The following is a 23,349-nucleotide window of genomic DNA, read 5'->3' on the forward strand; positions in this document are numbered from 1 at the left end:
CCATAGAGACGCAGCTGGTAAGTGCTACCGAAATGTCACCTGGATCAACAAAATGTTTAACTTTAATGCAAAAAATGCAAGCAGAAGGATTCAAACCGGACTGGAGACGGTCTGTAGCTGCTGCTGCGGGACTCTGCGGGACTCTGAGGGGTTCTGCGGGACTCTCAGCTCTCTCACATTTGCGGTTGAAGCTAAATTTGAGCAGTTTTTTTGTTCATCTTCGCTGTTATTCTGCTGCATTAACCACACAATCACGTGGTTTCTAAATAACAACAAACATTAAACACTGAAGCTGCTGCTGTAAGTTACTGCTCAGGTTATCTGTTGTTTACATGTTACATTAATGTCACAATGAAAAACTCAAACAACAACATGACGACATAATAAGAAACGTTGCTGCTGTAATTGAGCCTCAGAAGGTTTTTACAGCTGCAACGATGAGTCGATTAATCAGTCGGTCGATCGACAGAAAATTAATCACAATCAAATAATCGCTTCAATCATATCTTAATAAGGAAAAACATTTGTCTGTTGCAGCTTTTTGAAGCTTTTATGTGTCAAACACAATAATAATAAGTTGAATATTTGTGGAGATTATAGAGATTATAACTGATATTTTTCTCTATTTTCTCAAAAGACTTAAAGGTTTTCAATAAGCCTGTTGATGAAGATGAGAGAAGACTGAACGTTTCACTCTGAAGACGATGGAGCTGTTTTACTCCTGAATATAGAAGCTCAGATATAGAATGAAAAGAGCATCTTAATAAACTAGAGAGTCTGAACTTTGCTGTTGAACTCTCAATTTATATGTTTCTGCATATACTGTAATGTATAATTGTTATTTCTTGCACAACAGTTTTTTTTTTTAAATATCCAACAACCATAAAGAAAACAAAGTAAAATACACAACTTCATCATCAGCTTTTATTTGCATGTTGTTAAGTTATAAAATGGTTCTTTTCTATTTCAGCGATGTCTCAGCTGACGGCTGAAGACGAGCTGGAGTTACAGTCTCTGCTCAAGCAGCTTCTGAGAAGCGTCAGCGACAGGATCTCTGGAGCTCCGTCCACCGAATGTGCTGAAGAGATTCTTCTTCACCTGGAGGAGACTGACAAGAACTTCCACAAGTAAAACCCATCAGACTCCAGACGGAGCAGCTAGAGGCCTCGTGTGAAAGAATTTCCTCTTTTAATATGACATGTTGGTCTAATCTGTTCTCTGCTATTCTTCCCAGTTATGAGTTTGTAAAGTACCTCCGTCAGTATGTGGAGAATTCACTGGGAACTGTGGTGGAAGAGGAGACGAAGAACTTGACCAGAGGAGATGGACAACATGCGATCGGTTCAGGTCACGACACCCTGATCCACGCCGTGACCCGCAGGACCAGAGAGTCGGCTGAGTGAGTTCAGACCAAACGCTGCCGTCGTCATCCTCACTTCTCTCACGACTTTTTCTGGGAAAAAAAACTCACAGATAATCATTCAGTTTAGTGTCTAATTGTCTGTATAAAACCATTTAACGCCCCTGAAAACCAACAGGAATCACACACTTCAAACTTTTACTGAATGAGTTTAATGAAATGAACGATGATACTTTTCTGTATTTGTCAGGTACCAGCAGATGATGCAGACCCTGAAAAACAGCATGATCATGGTGGTGGAGTCTCTGATCAATAAATTTGAGGAGGACCAGCTGAGGAAGGAGGAGATGCACAGAGAGAAGCAGCACAGTCAGTCCAACAGTCAGTACACAGACAACTGCTCTGACAGCGACTCCTCCTTCAACCAGGTAGACACACAGTAGCTCTCTATTCATTTATTACCTAAAATGATTGTTAATGAGGGTTGTATCTCTGTCATTCTCTGGATGGCTTTGTTCTTTCCGTGTTGATTTAGGCTATGGTACATAGTGTACAATAAATCCATCCAGTGACCTCTGAACCTGCTGCTGCCAGACAATTATGGTTTATTTTGATTGTTTTTTTTTTTCTTTTCCAGAGTTACGCGTTCATCAGACAAGAGCAGCTGCAAGCTTTGGCTGAAAAACTTGACTCCAGCAGACCCAAAGAGGTAGAAAGAGTCATTTATACACAGATGTTATGATGTGCACATGTTAAACACGCTGTGAACACAATGATCAGTTCCTGATCTTCATCGTCAAGACAAGAGGAAATTATTATGAAAACACAAAACCATGAAAACCATAAAAACACATCAAGACAATAAAAGACAAGTGCAAAAAAGAAAAAATTTGAACTTTAAATGAGTCACGAGACTTTGACCTACAAATCTTGAATTTACATGTTTTTTCTATATTTTATTGTTTTTGAGATATTAGAGTGTGAGTTTTAAAGTCTTTTCTTGCTCCTCCTGTGATTTTATAATGAGTGTGTATTGCTGAATGTTTCACAGCACTGAGGGAGTGACATCACCAGGAGCAGTTGGAGAGGAGGATTTTAGAGTACGCTTCTCGTGAAATATCCTCATAAATCTCATGGCTTTGGCCAAATCTAACATTAAAAATTATATTTTAGTAGGAAATTTATGGCGAATCCATTGATACAGGTTTGAAAGTGGTCAGACTTATAGTTTAGACGTCAGAAGCCTCAGTTTGACACAAAGTTCATGCCTCCTCATTCCTTTACATTGTAAGGTGTGATGTGGCACTGCAACTTTCAGGGCTTATAAAATCCAAACCGTTCAAGTTATTACAAAGTTTTTAACAACTTTTTTTCAACACATAAGTCATCTATTAAAGTTTGAAGTCGATACGATGGAGAGCACATTTTGGCACTTTGGGGATAATTTTAATGATGTGTGTGTCAAATTTGGTGAGTTTTTGAGCATGTTTAGGGGGTCAAATTTAGGGTTTAAGTGGCGTAATAATAAAGAAAGAAACAAACACATGAAAAACAACAGGCTTTTGGGCTCTGTCCCTAAAAAGAAAAGCAGTGCTGATGTGGGACGATGTTGTGTACCTGAATGATGCAGGTGTGTGTGTGTGTGCGTGTGCGTGTGCGTGTGTGTGTGCGTGTGCGTGTGCAGGTGCGTTGGGAGGCCCTGCAGGTGCTCTGCTGCGCTCCACCGTCTGACGTGCTGAGCTGTGAGAGCTGGAGCAGCCTGCGCAGGAACCTCTGTGCAGCTCTGACCGAACCCGACCTCAGCGTGAGTCCTCACGTACCGTCAACGCCGCAGCTACATCCTGTAACGCCGTCCCGCAAATTCATGTTTAATTTATTCATTTTTCCACAGCGGATTGGCAGACGGATAGTGATAAACCGGCTAATTAAGAAGATAACAGATAATAATAATCCTGGTGATTGATGAACTAGTTGGTAACTAATATGTAATCTGGTCTCTCAGCTCAGGCTGCACCTTATTTTTGTGAAAATCTAGTTTAATTTCCTTGTTTAATTTTCCTCCTGATAATTAAAAATTGTGTTATTATATATGAAGTTGAAGTTTATTTTAATTAAACTTCCATGTTTAATGAGTCATTACTTGACAAACAAGTAATGAGTCATTAAACGAGTACAGATGATCAGAGTGTGTCGTCTCTCTTCAGGACAACGTGCTTCAGTTCTTTGCTAAAAGCTTCTCGTCTTCTCCGCTGAACGTGACCCGAGAGATCTACACCAGCCTGGGTACGACCCTTTATTATATATATTATATATATATACATGTGTATATATGTATGTACAGAACCCCCAAATTTGAGTTTGAAACATTTTTCATCAGTAGAAATGACATTTTAAAGTGTCAGCTCCAGTTTTTACTGTAGAGTCTTCTGATCACCTACATGAAGAAAAAAACAACTTCATTATCTAGTCGTGATGGTTCTAGTTTTAAGTGGTTTTCATTGGGACCGTATAGTTTTACAGTTTTGGAAATAACTTTGAATTGTTGTAATATATTGTAAAATGTCTTTAATTCATACTGTACTATGTAGTATAATATATAATATACGCTGCTATTATCTTGCATTAAAGTGTGTTTTGACTCTTGATGTGCAGCTAAAAGTGTGGAGTCGACTTTTCTGTCTCACAAGCTGAACTTTCCGAGCGGCTCAGCCGTCGTCGACATCAACAGACCTGAGATCAGCCGACCGCTCAAACAGGCACTTTTTTATTTATTTTTTTTTAATTGAACCTTTATTCAACCAAGAAGTCTCTTGAGATACATCATCTCCTTTTAACAGCGAGACAGAACGACAGCGTACAATAAATGTCACATAGTTGCATCTCACACATCTTCCAGCTAACACGGTGAGTCGTCAGCCAAACGTTTGATATATTTCTCTCTGCCGACTTTCTTCCCTCAGATTCGATTGATGAACGACTTTCAGAAGGAGGTGACGACCTTTTGGATCCGACATCCGGAGAAGTGAGTTATCAGCAGACCGTCAGTCACAACCTCAGACGTAAACTAAGTGAAATGTGACCAAATGTGATGCAGACGGTGCACATGTGTAGCTACCTGAGCTCTACAAGTATAACACTACAGGACACCACTAATTCTGAGAGTTTTTTGAGTTTATTCCAGTTGAAGTTGTAAAAGAAAACTGAATAACAGGTTATCATTTGATGTATTTCTTCAATATATCATACATGTTTCAGACAGTGTTTAAGTTCAGTTTAGTGTTAGTTTGTGTGTGCTGTGTCTATTCTAAACTTAGTTCTTTGCTGTGTAAGATGAGGCAGTTGTGTGTCTAACAGTTAAGTTTATTCTGTTATACCTTTACCTGAGCCAGTGATAAGATAAACTGTAGTTATGTAGATGTTTATGTGTAAAACTGATAAGCTTTAGAGGATAGTGTGGTTTGTCCTTAATTTAATATAGTAGTAATGTTATTTTGTGATGCTACTTGGTGCATGCTTATGTACTGTCATATATGGTCGTGAAGAAAGACTGTTCCTAGGTTAGCTGAACTTTTGACTTATGTTTCTATCTGAGGGTTGGTTGCTGACCTGTAAGGTTAGTAAACAGATGTCTTAAATTCTGTACGAGTAGTATTTAAGGGACTGGTTAAGTGCCAACCTTTCAGACAAAGAAAAGATAGCTAGGTGGTATCTTTGTCTCCAGAACTATGATGCATTATACTTCTGATTGTGTTATTTGATTACACTATTTCATAACCTGACAATGCTCTCTTTGTGTGTTTATTGAGTGATCAGCAATTTCCCATTACAAAGTGTACTTTACGTATCTATAATAATAATAATAATAATAATAATAATAATAATAATAATAATAATAATAATAATAATAATAATATGTATATTTGGTCTCATTCTTCCTTTCCTGCTTTAGGTACATGGAGGAAGTTATAGAGAGCACTTTCTCCCTTCTGTCCTTCCATCATGAACTTGGCTCAGCTTCACCTCGGACAGAGAAGATCTTGGAACCTGTTCACTTACTGGCCTTACTGGATATTAAAGCCACCTGGTTCAAAAAGTGGATGGTGTGTATTATAACTTAACATGCGTTTCTGACTTGTGCAGGATGCGTTTTTGTACATGTTATCATGTAGATTTATTGCACACATAAGGATTTATTTGTGTATTTTTAATGTCTTGTTCATATTCAGCACGGCTTCTACAGTCGGACTGTGGTTCTCAGACTCCTGGAGAGAAAATACAAGTCTCTGGTGAGTGTTTCACATAATAATCAATATCTCTAAGCAACCAAATGATCAAACGTCTTTCCAGAAGGTTTTCAAACCCTCGTCCCCCCCCGCTGAGGCATCTGAAACTGCAGCGTTATAGAAAGAGTGCAGAATGATTTAGAAAAAGGTAGAAAGCAGGAGCGAACTGAGTTCTGCTCGCAGGGAACAAACACAGTTCCTCTGAGAGGCTGATGGACGACCTGTTTCCAGCTGCAAATACACATTTCCTGGTTTCATCCTCAAGCCTATTAGAGAAGCTGAATTTGCTCTTTCAGTTTTTTCGCCTGAACCGACCGAGGTGTTGAAATTGGAAACAGATGTATTTGTTGGGTTATGTGTAATTCACTCAGCCGAACGCTGCAGGTCAACGCGGGAGCATCAGAGACAAGAGGCCGCAAGAGCCGAGAACCACTTTGTCATTTTAAGAATTGATTCTTTAATCCTGCCTCTTAAAGCTCCTTCTGAACTCTGGCTGTGACTGCAGGGAGGATTACTGTGGAATCACTTCTACAACTTTCTCTAAAGTAACTGTCAATAACTTTTTTTTTAAAGCGCTGGAAGCCTGAACTACTCCTGCATTGCAGTGCATTGAAATTCCCGAAGGTTCCTGGATTTATATAAACACTAAGAATGATTCTCGTCCCAATAGAAGAAGCTGCATTGATCATCTGTTCCTCAGTGAGCTTGTTGTTTTCAGCCTGTTCACAGCAGCAGATTAGTAGACGTCGTCTCATTCAGCCAGTTGTTGTAATATATTTTTTTTCCCAGATCGTAGCAGCTCTCCAGCAGTGTATCCATTACAGTGAATCCTGTGAACGTTTCACAAACGAGTCATCTGATCCTCAGTCAGCGGAGCAGCAGCAGAACGCTGGTGAGTAACAACAGTCTGAAGTCTCTCAGGCGTAAATACCAATCTGCACCTCCGCGTCTCACTCTGTATGCTAAACATCAGCACATTCACAGTAAAGCTGCATTAATGCGTCCTGTGAAACAAAGCAAAAAAAATAAAACACTCAGGCTGAACTACTGCGGACGTCTAATGAGAACGTGATGCTTCATTTGAAAGCTGCGGGTGTTAAATGTATTTGTACTCAGACTCGTGCAGCCGCTGCTGACATTAAAGCAGAGGAAACAACATTAAAATGAAGAAACAAAAGAAACAACAGACAGAAAACTATCAGCATTCAGGAGGAGACACTTAATAAATAATAAATAAACTGAAGTTCAAGCAGAAAAGACAAACAGATATTTAAGAACCACAAGTATAAAAATAATACTGATACAATCTGAGGCAAAATGTTGCTGGATGTACTTCAGTCTCACAGGTTAAAAACAGGAGGAGTGAGGGTTTTAATTGTCACTTCAGCTGGTTTTATAGATAACAGAAGAGGTTAACGGGAGGCAGATTTCACTCGTTGATGTGTTATTTAGCTCCTACAGTCGGAGGGAGTAACGCAGGAAGAAGAGTAGCAACGCGCCAAGAAAGGCGGGTGAGAAGAAGAACGCAAGCTAGCAAACACAGATAAACAATGCAGGATTTAAAATATTTAAAAATCGTCTTTGCAGATGTTTTATGAGGAAGGAAATGCAGGTTTATTAGATATTAGATAAGAAAACTCCATGTTGTACCTAATTAGACTCTATAAGGAATTCAAAAAGCTTCAGATTCGACGAGTGGATTCAATAAAATGTTATTGATCCTCATCAGCTGAAGAAGGCCGTGAGATGCATGTGAAAGCTCAGGAAAACTTGGATTTTTGAGTGAAGATTATTTTGCCACACAACTGCTCTCAAAGTCAAAACAGTTCTGAAATAATCAGGATAATTATTATTAATTATTATTATTCACTCTAATATCTTAAAACTGCATCATCACTGTGGAGAGAATCTGTATCCATAAACTGCTGCTCTCTGATGGTTTATTTACGGTTATTAACCTAATTTTGCAAAATGAACATGGTAAATTGAGGATTTATGATAAAACGCCGCACATCCAGTCGCATATTTAAGTGTGAAAATGCAGTAAATGAGAGTGAAGGAGGCGGGAGACGGGGCGTAAGGGTGTCGGTGCGTTATCTGCTGGGAGCCAGCTGCCTCCTGCAGACACAGAACATTTCGACCTTGTCTCGGATGAGCAGAGATACGTCGACTTCCTGCCACCTGATACGCTGCTCATAAAAGAATAAGAGTTCTCTGAGATGTGCTTCTCTCAGATTCCTGAGGCTCTTCAAGGATGACACTTTTCAAGCTCATTTTATTATAGAAGCTTTAAATATTGTGGTATATTAATGAAATATCTGCAGGACACTCATCATGGTTTATTTATTTAGCATATTAGTTCATTTGAACATGCACATTTATGTTTTTTTTTGTTGTGCAACACTTGAATATTTGGGCCTTTGGATAGTAACAGCTTGCAAACAGTATCAACAATATTTGGACAAGATGGAAATATTATGAGACTGTTTGTTTAAATTTTAAATAGTTATTTTGTGTTTCAGGCTCCGTCCAGCGGAGCGTCTATACAGGAAAGGAGCTTGAATACGTCTTCTTCGTCCACTCGCTTTGTGTTTTGGGGAAACTCCTCATCTACACTAACGGGAGAAAACTGTTTCCTGTCAAAGTGAAGAACCGTAAAGGTGAAACTCTTCTGTTCTCTTCACAGCAGGGTTTATGGTGTGTTTTTTTTAAAATTTCTTACATAACTTCACTAAAAGAAATGAACATTTTTTACTGTAGTTAATGTCTAAACCCTGTAAAGAGCTGAATAATCTATATTGTCCTTTTACTGGCAGCTGCAGGAGAAGAAGAATTCACTAATGGTTCGACTTAAAGGGACGAATAGATGATGAGGTGCAGGTCATATCTCTCTCTTTTAGTGGTTTTACTGGGAAAGTAATCCCTCTGATCTTTACAGCAGATAATCTCATTTTACACTGGTACCACTCCCTGTTAGGCTGTACAGTGATGGTCTACCTCCCACCTCGTTTAAATCACTGATAACGTTACGTAACAGCGTGAATGATACACTGGCAGACCTTTAAAACAGAGTCATTGTTTGCTGTTGCTGCACTGAACCCTTTTTATTCAACCTTCCTCTTAGTCATTCTATCAAATCAGTCAAATCATTAATGTTGGGATGGTTTTTAATTCGGGTCACTCTGTGGACTCTGTGAGTCCGTCCGCACCCTGAGGTGACACCAACACCAGTTTCTCAACCACATGAGTCATGTGGTTGTTTTCCTCGATACAAATGTAATGGCAAATAATTATCATCATTAAAGTCATCGTCGTTAGTACGGGCTGTGGATGGGACTGTGACTAACAATTATTTTTATTATAAATTGATGTGTGGATTCTTTTCTGATTTGACGTATCATTTAGTCTGAAAAAGTCCGAAAATATCACAATAATCACAGTTTCTTAGAGCCCAAAGAGTCTTCTTATCGCTTATTGTGGGCAGCTGTGGCTCGGGAGGTAGGGCAGGTCGTCCACTAATCGGAAGATCGGAGGTTCGATTCCCGGCTCCTCCGGTCCACATGCCGATGTGTCTTTGGGCAAGATACTGAACCCCACATTGCTCCTGATGGCTGAACCATCAGTGTATGAATGTGTGTGAATGGTTAGTTTCCTCTGACGGGCAGGTTGGCAGCCCCTGTACCATTCAGCCTATGAATGTGTGTGAATGGGTGAGTGTGATTTGTAGTGTAAAAGCGTTTTGAGTGGTTGGAAGACTAGAAAGGAGCTATACAAGTACAGACCAGTTACCATTTATTTTGATCAATCAACAGTCCAAAACCCAAATATAGTCAATAAAGAATGATATAAAACAAAAAAGCAACACATTTTCATATTTAAGAAAATTCAATTGGCAAATGTTGTGTGATTTTATTTGATAAATGATGATCAATAACATTATTGTTGATTAATTTTAAGGTGATCGACCAATCAGTTAATCAACAAGTTCCTTCAGCTCTGATATGTGTATGTGTTATGGTGTATAATATGAAATATGAAGACATGCTTGTGATAAAATGTAATATACATATATTTGACTTGTTCCAGACACATCTGTTTTAAAATTCACCAGATCCTAAAACTCATCCTGGAAACAAAACTGCAGCCGCTGTTAATGTCCCCATCTAGACACTCAGTAACCAGACTGATTTACTTATTCATCATGTGTTTCAGATCCAGTCAGCCTGACAGACCTGGTTGTCATCTTGATTAACATCATGTACCAACACCCCAAACCCCCGCACAGTGATGCGTCACACACAGGTGAGTCCCCCCACAAAGATATAACCTGCGTCAATGAGTTTCAGCCTCCTCCCTGGTGACAGTCCAGACAGTGAGTCTGGGATCAGGGACCGTTCCTCAGACCATATCTTTTATTTCTTAACCTTGCACTGAGTCATGCAGCACTACTTTCTCCTGAGACCTTCCTTAATGCACCATTCATTCTCATGAATTACACCGACCGCAGCAGTGATCGGTGATCAATGATCCACCTTGACTTTGTCAAAGGATCGTCACCAACTGCAGAGTCATGCTGAGTGAGTCATAGATTCATATTAATATTTTACCTGCAGTCTGATAAGATAAGAGTTTATTCAGAGCAGCGTCATGATGCTGCAGAATGCAATCCCTAAAATATTATTAAGAATGAAGTATCAACAGTAACTTCATCTTATCTTTTAGATTGATCCACCTTTAAGTTCCTCATAGACACATGTATAAATTTATGTAGAGGGTTCTTAGATTTATTATTAACATAAAACAAAAAAAGCACACCACATCTACATATAAAACCTACAAAAATGGAAATGAACCGTAAATGCACATATCCAACTACGAGCATCCAGCAGTTTTTACTGTCTGTTTTAAAAAAATAGATGAATTGACACGCGTGTAATTCAGCTTAATAAAATGTAGACACGATATAAACAGAAAGTGCTTTTAAATTCTGTTGGAAAAGGGTCATAATTCACTGGTTGTTTTTTTTTTTTCAGACTCATTGTCGCCGAGCAGTCTGGTGATGGAGCTGCTGTGGATGTTGTGTGAGAGGACAGAATGTGCTGCAGAGTGTCTCCATCACACCGCTGTGATAGAGACGCTGCTGGCTCCTGTTATAGCTCTGCTCAATGGACAGCAGGTAAAACACAACCACACCGACTCAATAAAGCTTCTTTATTACAGTAAAATAGACAATCTGAAATTCTAGTGTTTCTCCTGCCATGTAAGTTAGATCATCTTCCCTCAAACAACCATTAACCCAAAACTGAGCTTCCTAATGGTCTCAATGTTATTTACGGGTCTTTCACAACCTGAGGATTATAATTCTGAATGTTTAATAGAGACTTAATCTTTTGGTGTTTCAAGATTTCTGACTGTGGCACAAAATGTCAGAATAGAGCAGCTTCAGGTGTCATAAATACATCAACCTGTAACCGGTCTTTCATTAACCTTCCCCCAATCTACATATCTTCTTGACTCTAAATGTGAATCCTACAACTAAAAACATATCCTAAACTTATCCTAAACTTATCCTAAACATATCCTAAAAGTATCCTAAATGTATCCTAAACCTATCCTAAATGTATCCTAAATGTATCCTAAACCTATCCTAAACATATCCTAAACTTATCCTAAACTTATCCTAAACATATCCTAAACATATTCTAAACTTATTCTATACATATCCTAAACATATTCTAAACTTATTCTATACATATCCTAAACCTATCCTAAACATATCCTAAACTTATCCTAAACGTATTCTAAACGTATCCTAAACTTATCCTAAACTTATCCTAAACATATCCTAAACATATTCTAAACTTATTCTATACATATCCTAAACATATCCTAAACTTATCCTAAACTTATCCTAAACTTATCCTAAACGTATCCTAAACGTATCCTAAACGTATCTTAAACGTATCCTAAACTTATCCTAAACTTATCCTAAACGTATCTTAAACATATCCTAAACTTATCCTAAACATATCCTAAACTTATCCTAAACATATCCTAAACTTATCCTAAACGTATCCTAAACGTATCTTAAACGTATCCTAAACTTATCCTAAACTTATCCTAAACGTATCTTAAACTTATCTTAAACTTATCCTAAACATATCCTAAACATATCCTAAACGTATCCTAAACGTATCTTAAACGTATCCTAAACTTATCCTAAACGTATCCTAAACGTATCCTAAACGTATCCTAAACTTATCCTAAACGTATCTTAAACTTATCCTAAACTTATCCTAAACATATCTTAAACTTATCCTAAACTTATCCTAAACATATCCTAAACTTATCCTAAACTTATCCTAAACATATCCTAAACGTATCTTAAACGTATCCTAAACTTATCCTAAACTTATCCTAAACGTATCTTAAACTTATCCTAAACTTATCCTAAACATATCTTAAACTTATCCTAAACTTATCCTAAACATATCCTAAACGTATCCTAAACTTATCCTAAACATATCCTAAACTTATCCTAAACTTATCCTAAACATATCCTAAACGTATCTTAAACGTATCCTAAACTTATCCTAAACTTATCCTAAACATATCCTAAACATATCCTAAACTTATCCTAAACATATCCTAAACTTATCCTAAACATATCCTAAACATATCCTAAACTTATCCTAAACATATCCTAAACATATCCTAAACTTATCCTAAACATATCCTAAACATATCCTAAACGTATCCTAAACATATCCTAAACGTATCCTAAACTTATCCTAAACATATCCTAAACGTGTCCTAAATGTATCCTAAACATATCCTAAGCATATCTTAAACGTATCCTAAACATATCCTAAGCATATCTTAAACGTATCCTAAACATATCCTAAACGTATCCTAAACTTATCCTAAACATATCCTAAACTTATCCTAAACTTATCCTAAACATATCCTAAACGTATCCTAAACTTATCCTAAACATATCCTAAACTTATCCTAAACTTATCCTAAACATATCCTAAACGTATCTTAAACGTATCCTAAACTTATCCTAAACTTATCCTAAACATATCCTAAACATATCCTAAACTTATCCTAAACATATCCTAAACTTATCCTAAACATATCCTAAACATATCCTAAACTTATCCTAAACATATCCTAAACATATCCTAAACGTGTCCTAAACTTATCCTAAACTTATCCTAAACATATCCTAAGCATATCTTAAACGTATCCTAAACATATCCTAAACTTATCCTAAACATATCCTAAACATATCCTAAACGTGTCCTAAATGTATCCAAACTGACAGTTTTTTAACCTTGATTCCAACACGGAGTCTGAATCCTGAAGTTTTTTGTTATAATCAAGCTGGAACAAGCAGCTGTTCTTTATTTTTTTAAGCACTTTGTCTCAGCAGGACAGTTTTTTTATCATCAGTCAGCGTTTCACAAACTGTTTGGAATAATTGAAGCTCGCTTCTGAAAATATAACAGCTTTTTCATATTTCCATCATCATTGAAGTTAATGATGTAATTTCAATTTTCAATATCAGCTCATCCCTCTCGGGGATTTCGCTCGTGTCTGACACTGTTGGGTAATGTTGTCTGTTTATTTCTATGTGGTTTTCAGGTCAAATTAAAGTCTCCTGCAGCAACACTGACGCTCATCGCTGACGTTCTGGCTCGCATCGCAAACACTGACAGAGGATTAGCTCTCTTCTTGTATGAGAAGAATCTGGTTATAGCCCACAGTGAGAGGTGAGACGCTGTGATTGAAGTATGATCAAATACAAAGTGCAATTTTGTATTCTTGATGGTAATGAATAAATTACATTTCCCAGACTCGGCTAGAAGACTTCAGTGTAGAGTTAAGTTTGCATAACAAATCCTTCTGCTTCTGCACAGAGAGCAGATTAGACCTGAGGATATAACTGCTTTGTCAATCACTGGGATTATATCTTTGATCCATTCAAGTGTCATTATAGCAAAAAACTCTTAAATAAATAGGTTTTGTTAATGGCTCCGGGTTAGTTTAGTATTCTGTCGGCTGGCTCTGACCTCAGCTGGGTCAATCTGTCCAACCTTAAACAACATCCTGAACAGTGACAGTTTCACCAAGGCTTGTTTTGACTAAAGTGCTCTAGTCTGGCATTTATTTCTCTGTATGAACGCTGCCTCCTTTGAGAAATATGTTGAGCTAATGAGAGTTTATGAAAGTGCTCTAGAGATCTTAATCTGTCTTCTTACCCAAAAAATGTAGAGATGTTGTATAGACAAGGAAATCCTGTCAGTTTGATGAATTAAAACTCAGGAAACTTAACAAATGCATCACTTACAGTAATAAAGGAAAGCACCTAAATGTAATTAACTGGAGAAAACAACCAGGAACAACAAAGCACCTCGCTGCTAGATGCTACTAAAAATCCTTCACGCTGGTCCTTTAACTTCTCCACCATCAGTCACCTTGAGGCTCTGAACCCTTTGTACATTTTTCCAAACATTATTACACACGAACATGTGTCTATCTTGGATCTCAGTATCTTCTCTCTTTATCTGTTTTCTGTCTCGTCTCCAGAACCTTTGCTGCTCATGTGATAGTACAGTTCACCCTGAAGCTGCTGGATAAGGAGCTTTCATCGCCGAGTCAATCCGACGTGTCTCATACATTATGTGGAGCCTTTATCTTCGTCTGTAGGCAGATATACAACACCTGTGAGGGTTTACAGGTCCTCAGACTGTACGGCCTGCACAAGGCTGTAGCTGCTGCATGGAAAAAGGTACCTGCACCTTATTTCTGGATATCACACTGATCAGACTGGAAACAACCTGCACGACTCATAGTTGCAGATGCTTAGTGAATGATCTGATCTTGAGTGTTTAAAGAATAGACTGAAAAAGACCATAGTTATTTTTAGGGGAATGTATCAGATAATAATATATAAGATAAGATTATAAAGTGCTTTGACAGTAAATCATCTCTGGAGAAACAGGATGCGATAAAATAAAATCAGGTAAAAACCAACAGAAACAGACAAAAAGTGGAGTCATGCAGGCGTCAGCTGAAACCAGGATGTGCTGAAGGGTAAAAGTGTGTTTTAAGGAGAAAAGAGGAAAGAGACTCTGAGCCTAATCTCTTCAGGCAGATTGTTGTTTTTGTTTCAAAAAAATCTGCTTCTGCACAAAATCTCCCAGTCTGCCTTGAATGGAGGTTTGCTCGGCTGACTCAAAAGCGTTTTTAAGTACTTTATGCAACAAAAAAACCTCAAATATATTAAAAATCAACATGAATAGACAGATACTGTAAATGCAAGAAGTGAGACCCTTTCTTGGAGAGCCCTGCTTGACTAATCCCCTCCCATAAAAACATTGTAAGACGAATATCTAACGGAGGGGTGTCCACCTCTAATGATCACTTTTACTCCTGTCATGTTTCATTTGCTTGATGAATGCAGCGTCGTCTCCTCATTCATTCACCGTAGCAAGAAAAGCACCGCCGCCGCCGCTCACACACATGGAGGGCGTTAACTGAGCCTTTTTAATTTGCTTCATTTAGTTTTTAGAATACCGGGACTGTCAGGATTAAGCATCAAAATCAGAATCCCTTTAACTGATACAGTACGTACCGAGAAACAAAACTGAAAATCAAAACTTGAAAATTGAATGTGCAACCAAAACCAAACGTATCAACCATTCCTGCTACAAGATGTAATTATTTTAGAAAAGACTTGTTGTGAAACTGCTGCTACAAGGAAGGAGACGATCCCACCTAATGTCTTAACTTTATTATCCAAAACTTTCATGTCAAAAATTAACTTGTATGAGACAGCGTGGCTTCAATCTGCAGCCTTTTTTCCTGCTGACTTCCTCCTGACTTCACCCAGTCTGTGTTAAATATTAATCACCAGCCTGCACGTACGGGACAGCATGTACTGCACGATGTCTCAAATCCAAGTCCACATCTACTCTGCTGATGTCACGTAGTGTCATTACAACCTACTGTTGACTTCAGTCCCCCCCGATACAGCAGAAACACACATCAACATGCCCCTAAAGTTTAAAGGAAGCATGTGATTTGAAGTAGTTCATAAAGCAAATAACAGTTAAAGGTTTGATTGACTATATCCACAGTTTTTTCCTCAGATGTGAATGTTGGTTTATGAACTATTTTAGTATTTATTCACAGTGAATTTACAATAATGGAGATTAAATCCATCTGCTAGATTAATTTTCAATGCTCAGTGCATTTCTAGGATGTTTTTTTTTTTTTTTTTTTTTAATTTGTTGGTTTCCTTAAGATTTAAGATGGTTTTCAAGTGTGACTTAACCAAGAAAGCATCATTAAGACAAACATGATGGTACAACACTTAACAGAATATCATGAAAGACACACAAACACATGTAAAAACACTAAAATAAAACCATTTATGAAACCAAAAATACAAATTAAATCACAAAAAAATCCTCAGGTTTCTGAAATTGTCTTCACACTTCAGTAATCTGATATCAGTCTGTAGGCTAAAGAATGTTCAGTCTGCCACTGTTCTCACACTGTGATGTGGATTAAAAACTAGTCTCAACTAAAACCTTTTTATTTGTAGACCAGTTCCTTGTCAGAAAGGGTTCTGACCCCGGTACCTGGAACCGACGCTGGAACATCCACTCAGGAACTTCAGAACATGTAAGAATCTCTACATACACACATAAATACATCTGAAGACCTGGAATTAAAGCAAAGATTAACCATAATTCAGTAATTACACAGGCTCATCTCTGCTCCAGTGAGTTGTTACTGCAGGATCATCAAAGAAGAATTTTGAATGATTAACTTGTTTTGTACTTTTTTGGATTTGTAATTTACAGCCTCTAACATGAAGCTTTTCCTCTTGTCCAATATGACTGTAAACGTACAAACGTGAACAGCTGTACTGGCGTGTGTGCATTAGGTAACACTGTAGTGACAGCTGTTTGACTCAAACCAACTAAACAATAATAACAGGCCCGAACATCCACTGCATCCGGTGACGCTACGTCCAGCAGGTTCAAGATGTTAGACCATGATGCCAGGATACCATAAAGGTTTTTGACATCACCATTAATTTATCTCAGAGTAATATGTGATACAGCCTGTCATACTGTAGCTTAGCAACACAAACTGATCTGACAACTAAATAGCTCTGTTTTATTTCACCTCCTGTCAAGAAGGTTTCACTCAAACCCAACACAGGCCATGTGAGCTGCGTGCAATGTCAATATCAATCACTCTAAAGGTGTGTTAGTTTAGATTTTTATTAAATAAGGCCATCCTTAGAAACATAGACAATAAAATGAGATTCTGTAGACTCGCCCTTTTTGCCCAGATGTTCTCCACCCACAAGAAACGACACATCGACGCTCAAGAGCGTCTTCCAGATTAGATTTGGCAATATTTATATATGTTATTTCTGATAAAAAAAAAAAAAAAAAAAAAAATGTTATGTAAGCTGGCCTGGTTGGTAAATATGTGTGCTGGGTGGAGTTACATTAATGGGAACAAAGGTTTAAACCTGCAGTGTTGAACTTTTACATAAAAATGAACGTCTGTTACAGTGAAGTCAAACGAGTTCACACAATGCTGATTAAGCCTTTCACCACCAGATAAATCTCTCTGTGTTTCACAGTAAACAGAGTTTTTAATCTGGAGTCGACATTCCTGCGCTGGCTGGATGAATCTTCCAGTTTCCAGTAGAAGCTGCTCTTCTAGACTGTCCAAATGTTAATGGACTGAGTGGATCAAAGCAGGTGTCAACAGTGTTTTTGTAATACTTACTGCCAGAAGGGGAGACAAAAGTCCTGCACTGCAGCTTTAAAGTATTATATTATATTAACATTTAACTTTCACTGCCAAGCAGGAAAGTTGGTGCAAACTCGCTTTGTGCAGCTTTCTTTAATATCCAGATGCAGAGAAAAACCTGACATAGCTTCTGCAAATCCCCGCTGGGATCAATCAAGTTCTCCATCTATCTGTCAGCAGCAGTAACTGACGACGTGATGTGATCGCTGGGGCTTTTTGTCACTACTGAGCTTGTTCAGACTTTGCTTTGTTTTTACATTTCACATGCATTAGTGTCCCATCTGCTGCATCATTGTGATGATTTAACGTCACAGTGAACAAGAAAAAAGAAACTCTGAAGCTTTGAATCAATGTAAGGAAGCTCGTTTTTATGCTGAGCTATTGTTAAACAGAGCAAAGAACACAACAAACACTCCTGTCATGGTCACCTGTACGTTTCCCAGATTGATCACCTGTGTAAGGGATTGATTTCCTGTGACTTGTAGACTCATCTGGGAGGAGACGCTGTTGGACAGCCTGCTGAACTTTGCTGCAACTCCTAAAGGTCTGCAGCTGCTCCAGCAGACAGGAGCCATCAATGAGTGCGTCTCCTACATGTTCTCACGCTTTACCAAGAAACTACAGGTAATAAAATATTTACGCTTCACCGTGCCGAGCTGCATAATCTTCACTCATTCTGTCTTTTACTTCACCAGTTTATATTTATGAAACCCAGTTTTCCAGCTGCACTGCTCTCCAGTACAAACATTTAGAAGGTTTGCAGTAATGTCTAGGTCCCGTCAGACGCCCCAGTGGAGCAGTTTGCAGGATAAGTGACTCAACGTTACCTCAGCAGCCGTGCACGTAGAGTCCAACACCGCAAAAAAACTACTAGCAAGGAAATCCAGATGTTGCTACAGTCATTTAGGCGTAAATTGCACCGGGAGTAGATTTAAGTTAAAAAGTGTGACTTTAAAGTTGGATGGAAGTTTTTCGTCAACTCTATGAAAGTCCTAGAAGAAATAACTTAGGCAGTGGCTCAGTTTTAATCCTTCTCACCAAAGTAATATTATGAAGTTCAGGGGAATATTTGCCATATCGATGGCCAAAGCGCAAAACCTCGTATCTGCAGAACTTTCTGATTGGCGGATTTCACTTTGGATGATGAGAACAAGGAAGGCTGCTCATATTCAGTCTGTCTGCAGGATAATCAAGATAATCAAGATAATCAAGATAATCAAGATAATCAAGATAATTAAGATAATTAAGATAATCCCGCCCTTCATTGTGACAGAAAAGTCACACAACAAAACAAAAACACAACGCAGAGTCTCTGGATGTGTAGAGAGGCTGCAGCACGAATCACTGAACATTCATCTCCAGCGGAAGGAATTCTGACCCGAGTATCCTACGATGTAGTAACTAACATTTACTATCTATTTTTACCTGAAAACAAACTTAACTTTATTTTTAATTTAATTTTAATTATTAACTTAATTTAGAGCATTGTTTTGTAGAACCTCTTCCAACTTGCACCAAGCGCAAAAGCTCCTATCTGCACTTTGCGAGGCATTAATATCTATAACACATAATATAATAATATAGTCCACAAACAGTGTATTATGTATTTAGTGTCCTTAACAAATAGCATTCTGCAAGAAAACAAGTTGTTTTTAGTTTTCTCAAAAAAGTGCATTTTTCAGATCGGAGGTTTTGCTCTTCGGCCGTCGATATTATCGACTATTGATACGTACAGAAAGTCAACACTTAGAGCCACAGCAGAGTCTTCTGTTACATTAAATACACATTTAAAGTTACTGAAAAACATCAGCGGTGAGAGATCATCTTAAAGAGATAAACAGATATTAGATTTAAAGTTGTGCAAATTCATTATTTAATCACTGATAATGAGGCTTGAGGAAAAAAGACATTTGTAACTAAAAATTGGATTATGAAAACGAGTAATTTAGTTTGTTTATGCGCAGTGCTTTTAAAGCTTGTTTCCTGCACAAACTAAACGTTTTCTATATATAATAAAACATGCATGTATACAGTATTTCCAGCATAATGTGTCTTAAAAACCTTCGTTCATTCTGTCGGCCCGTCGTCGTCTCTAATTAATTCTGCAGACGTGGTAATTCTTCGTTGCTGCTCCTCCTGGAGAGCGCCGTCATGTTTCCTGGAGACTGTTCAGTATTCAGCAGCAGCCTGGAGGCTGAGAAACGCTGCTGCTGCTCCCACGCTGGCTTTCATTTATTAATCTCCGGACTCTACGTATGCCGTACATACGTAGTATTGTCCGTCATTCATATTGTAGACTCGTTCTTACTACAAACCTTAGTTAATCCCCCCTGGGCTTAATTTACTGCCATTGTTTACTCACTCTTGTAATTGCTTCTCTCATTTGGCATTTCACTTTAATTATAGAATGTAATCATATTTAGTTTATTTTTAGTTGTGACATTATGTTGTAATTAATGAATCAATTTACAGTTTGACTTCTCCTCAGTGCACTAAACTACATTATGTAGAAGCCTTTTCAGGACTCCAAAGTCTCACTACTTTTTATTTGATATAAGTAAAATATACCACATTACAATATTTCAAATATTGTATTATATATATTATTATTATTATAAACATTAGGGGGGTTTGTGTGTTTTTTCTGAAGGTGAGCCGCTGTGAGAAGTTTGGATACGGGGTGATGGTGACTCAGGTGGCAGCGACTGCTCCCGGCGTGGCGGCTTTGCACAGTTCAGGTACTAAAGCACTAACACACACACACACACACACACACACACACACACACACACACACACACCAACTCTTACCAGCTGTGATGCTTCAGGCTCGTATGGTAAGTTGTGTTTTTCTAGCCGACATGAAGCAGCCGTCGTGCAGCCGAGGGAGCAACGTCTTCGTCAAAGTGTTTCCCAGGATTAGTGGATGGAGGAAGGAACAAGAGGAGGTGTTACTGTACATGTCAGTCTTTCAAGATTAACAATGTAGGTGATATGAGCAGCTGTTTGAAGAGAATGCTTTTTTTTCCAGATGTACATGTAGCATAGCTAAGTCTTATCTGTATGCATTTCACATAATGCTTGGTGACAGTGTGAAGGTGTAAAATTACACAAATATTTGAGGACTCTAATGATTAAGACGTACATCGATCAGCCATAACATTAAAACCATTAAATCAGCTGTGACCAGTGGATGCAGGACTCCACCAGACCTCTGAAGGTTCCTCTGGTATCTGGCACCAAGACCTCAGCCTGTCAGCTGTGAGGTGGAGCCTCCGTGGATCAGACTTGTTTTTCCAGAACATCCCACAGATGCTCGATCAGATTGAGATCTGAGGAACACCTTGAACTCTTCGTCATGTTCCTCAAACCATCCCAGTGTCTGCAGTGTGTCAGGATGTATTATCCTGCTGGAAGAGGCCGCTGCCATCAGGGAGAACTGTTGCTATGAAGGAGTGAAACAGTGCTTAGGCAGGTGGTTTCCCAGCAGAACATCACTCAGAGCATCACACTGCCTCCGCTGGCCGGCCTTCTTCCCATAATGCATCCTGGTGCCATCTCTCCCCCGGGAAAATGATGCATTCGTCAGACCAGGCCACCTTCTTCCATTGCTCCAGGGTCCAGGTCTGATGCCCGTTGTGGACAGTGGTCAGCATGGACAGTCTGACTGGTCTGCAGCTCCTCTGAGGGACCAGACAGTCTAACCTTAGCTCCCCACCTGCATCAATGATCCAGGACCCTGTCTCAGGTTCACCGCTTGTCCTTCTTTGGGCCACTTTTAGTAGGTACTGACTGCACATCAGGAAGTTGTGGAGATGCTGTCGTCTAGCCTTCACAGTTCGGCTCTTTGTCAAAGTTTCCAACACATCAACTTGAAGAACTGACTGTTCACTCGCTGCCTAATATATCAAACTGCCTGACAGGTGCTGTTTTAACAAGATAATCAATGTTATTCACTTCATCTGTCAGTGGGTTTAATGTTTTGGCTGATCGGTTTATGTTATATAATTGTCCACAGTTTAAATCTGGCAGCAGATCTTTATTTCATTTCTCTCTCCGTGTTTCCTGTTTCAAAAAACGACCTGCTGTAACCTTTGAGTTTTCCTAATATTTTAAATCCTTGAATGCTGCTCTATTAAAATATTCAAAGCATTTTGGAACTCCGTTACTCCACAAACTCACAAGTTAGTATTTCTGCATATGAATCCAGCTGTGACCTTCTGGCTGGACGCCGTTGTGTGTTGCAGGTTTCGTGCGGGCGCTGGTGCTCGAGCTCTGGTCGGCTCTGGAGTGCGGCAGCGAAGACGTCAGGGTGGTCCGTCCCAAACCGACACCCATGGAGCCCATAGACAGGAGCTGCCTCAAGGTACCGTTATTATATTATATATATATATTATAATATTATAGTCTTTATGTTTATTTGTAGAAAACTATAAGTGATTAAACTTTAAGCATCCTGCGTGTTGCACAAAGCTTTATTTTATATTTTGGTGCAAGTTTGGACAAAATCTTTTTCAGGTTCAGTTTAGGACAGACTCACAAGCTCTAGTGTGTGTGTGTGTGTGTGTGTGTGTGTGTGTGTGTGTGTGTGTGTGTGTGTGTGTGTGTGTTGTTGGCGGCGTCTGACAGCAGCCAAGTCATCTCTCTCGGTGAAACTATCCATGTGAACACAGACAGCCAGTGAAGTGTGATCTGTGTCCCTCCGCTGGTGACTTTAAAGTCTTATCAGCGGGTCAGCTGCCAGGTTACATACTGTACATACAGTCAGACCACCGAGTCCGTCCCAGCCGGCACAACGCAGCAGCGCCTCTCAACCGAGTCTGTGCTGGAAGCAGATAGACAGAAACGTTGCACCTTAAACTCTGCTATTAGGAGATTTGAAGCTTCTTCACTTTGAACTGATTTTATTCCTTTACAAAGCTGAAAACACATGAAAACATCTGTAATTCAACTAAAAAAACACCAAACAGGCAGGAACGAAAATGTCAATATACAATTGCAAAAGGCACAAACATCATGACGTGAGTATATATGTGTGTATGTATATCAGTATCTACCTGGTCTTGCTCCTTGTGTAAGAATGCTCACATGTGATCGGCATATTTTAATGTCTCTAACATCCTTATTTCCATGTTTCGCTTTGTTTTTTTGCCTCAATTCACATTTTCCATATGGACAAAAAACCCTGTGAATCCCTGAATATCTACATGACAGAAGGATGGAGAAAATACTTCTAGTTGAGGGTGTAATCTTTCTTCTTTTAGCCTTATTTTTCATTTTAAAGGTTTATTTTTTCAACCAACAAGTAGCGACGACCGACGCCACAAACCACAGCGTGTTTATCCAAAGCTCCTTTATAAAACACACAGAGCAGGAGAAAGACGTGACAAATTATAATAAATGTACCATAAAAGTACCTAAAATGCAAATGAAAAGCATCTTATCAGATCACTGTTCACAAGCTGTTTGAAATCTCATTTATTTATGGTCAATAATGAGTTCTGATTTTCCTGCTTTTACTTTACTTTATCATATACTTGACTTATTGTCTGACTTCCTGTCTCCGCAGTCCTTCCTGTCCTTGGTCAACCTGCTGTCGTCCTCCCAGTCGGTGTGGGAGCTACTGGGCCAGCAGCCGTTAGCCAACAAGAGCGAGTACACCCTGAGAGAGATGCCGACCTCCATACCTGTCAGTGTACAACACACACACACACACACACACACACACACACACACACCTCCTCACACTGTGTCGTTCAGCCTTCATGCAGTTCCTCTTTCAGCCATTTGAGGGCATGTTTGCACTTTTTATTTTGCCTTCAGTCACCATCCACCCACCCACACACACACACACACA

The 23,349-nt window shown here is 38.8% G+C and overlaps 1 protein-coding gene across 4 annotated transcripts in view; it reads left to right on the forward strand.

The window, feature by feature from the left end:
* Positions 1-23,349, forward strand: part of tbc1d32 (TBC1 domain family, member 32) — an 84,785-nt gene that overhangs the window by 44 nt on the left and 61,392 nt on the right. For all 4 annotated transcript variants that reach the window (XM_067571726.1, XM_067571724.1, XM_067571727.1 and 1 more), the window contains exons 1-22: positions 1-17; positions 971-1,127; positions 1,235-1,399; positions 1,611-1,788; positions 1,998-2,069; positions 3,045-3,164; positions 3,565-3,643; positions 4,013-4,116; positions 4,321-4,382; positions 5,310-5,460; positions 5,587-5,646; positions 6,433-6,535; positions 8,166-8,303; positions 9,856-9,945; positions 10,677-10,819; positions 13,294-13,421; positions 14,239-14,440; positions 16,262-16,341; positions 17,979-18,117; positions 20,144-20,231; positions 21,740-21,858; positions 23,062-23,181. The exon at positions 1-17 is cut by the window's left edge. In XM_067571726.1, the coding sequence (XP_067427827.1) occupies positions 973-1,127; positions 1,235-1,399; positions 1,611-1,788; positions 1,998-2,069; positions 3,045-3,164; positions 3,565-3,643; positions 4,013-4,116; positions 4,321-4,382; positions 5,310-5,460; positions 5,587-5,646; positions 6,433-6,535; positions 8,166-8,303; positions 9,856-9,945; positions 10,677-10,819; positions 13,294-13,421; positions 14,239-14,440; positions 16,262-16,341; positions 17,979-18,117; positions 20,144-20,231; positions 21,740-21,858; positions 23,062-23,181 (2,496 nt within the window). In that variant the 5' untranslated portion in view covers positions 1-17; positions 971-972. The remainder of the gene's footprint in view (positions 18-970; positions 1,128-1,234; positions 1,400-1,610; positions 1,789-1,997; positions 2,070-3,044; positions 3,165-3,564; positions 3,644-4,012; positions 4,117-4,320; positions 4,383-5,309; positions 5,461-5,586; positions 5,647-6,432; positions 6,536-8,165; positions 8,304-9,855; positions 9,946-10,676; positions 10,820-13,293; positions 13,422-14,238; positions 14,441-16,261; positions 16,342-17,978; positions 18,118-20,143; positions 20,232-21,739; positions 21,859-23,061; positions 23,182-23,349) is intronic.

The sequence above is a fragment of the Thunnus thynnus genome, chromosome 18 (assembly GCF_963924715.1).
Source record: "Thunnus thynnus chromosome 18, fThuThy2.1, whole genome shotgun sequence".
Classification (NCBI taxonomy): domain Eukaryota; kingdom Metazoa; phylum Chordata; class Actinopteri; order Scombriformes; family Scombridae; genus Thunnus; species Thunnus thynnus.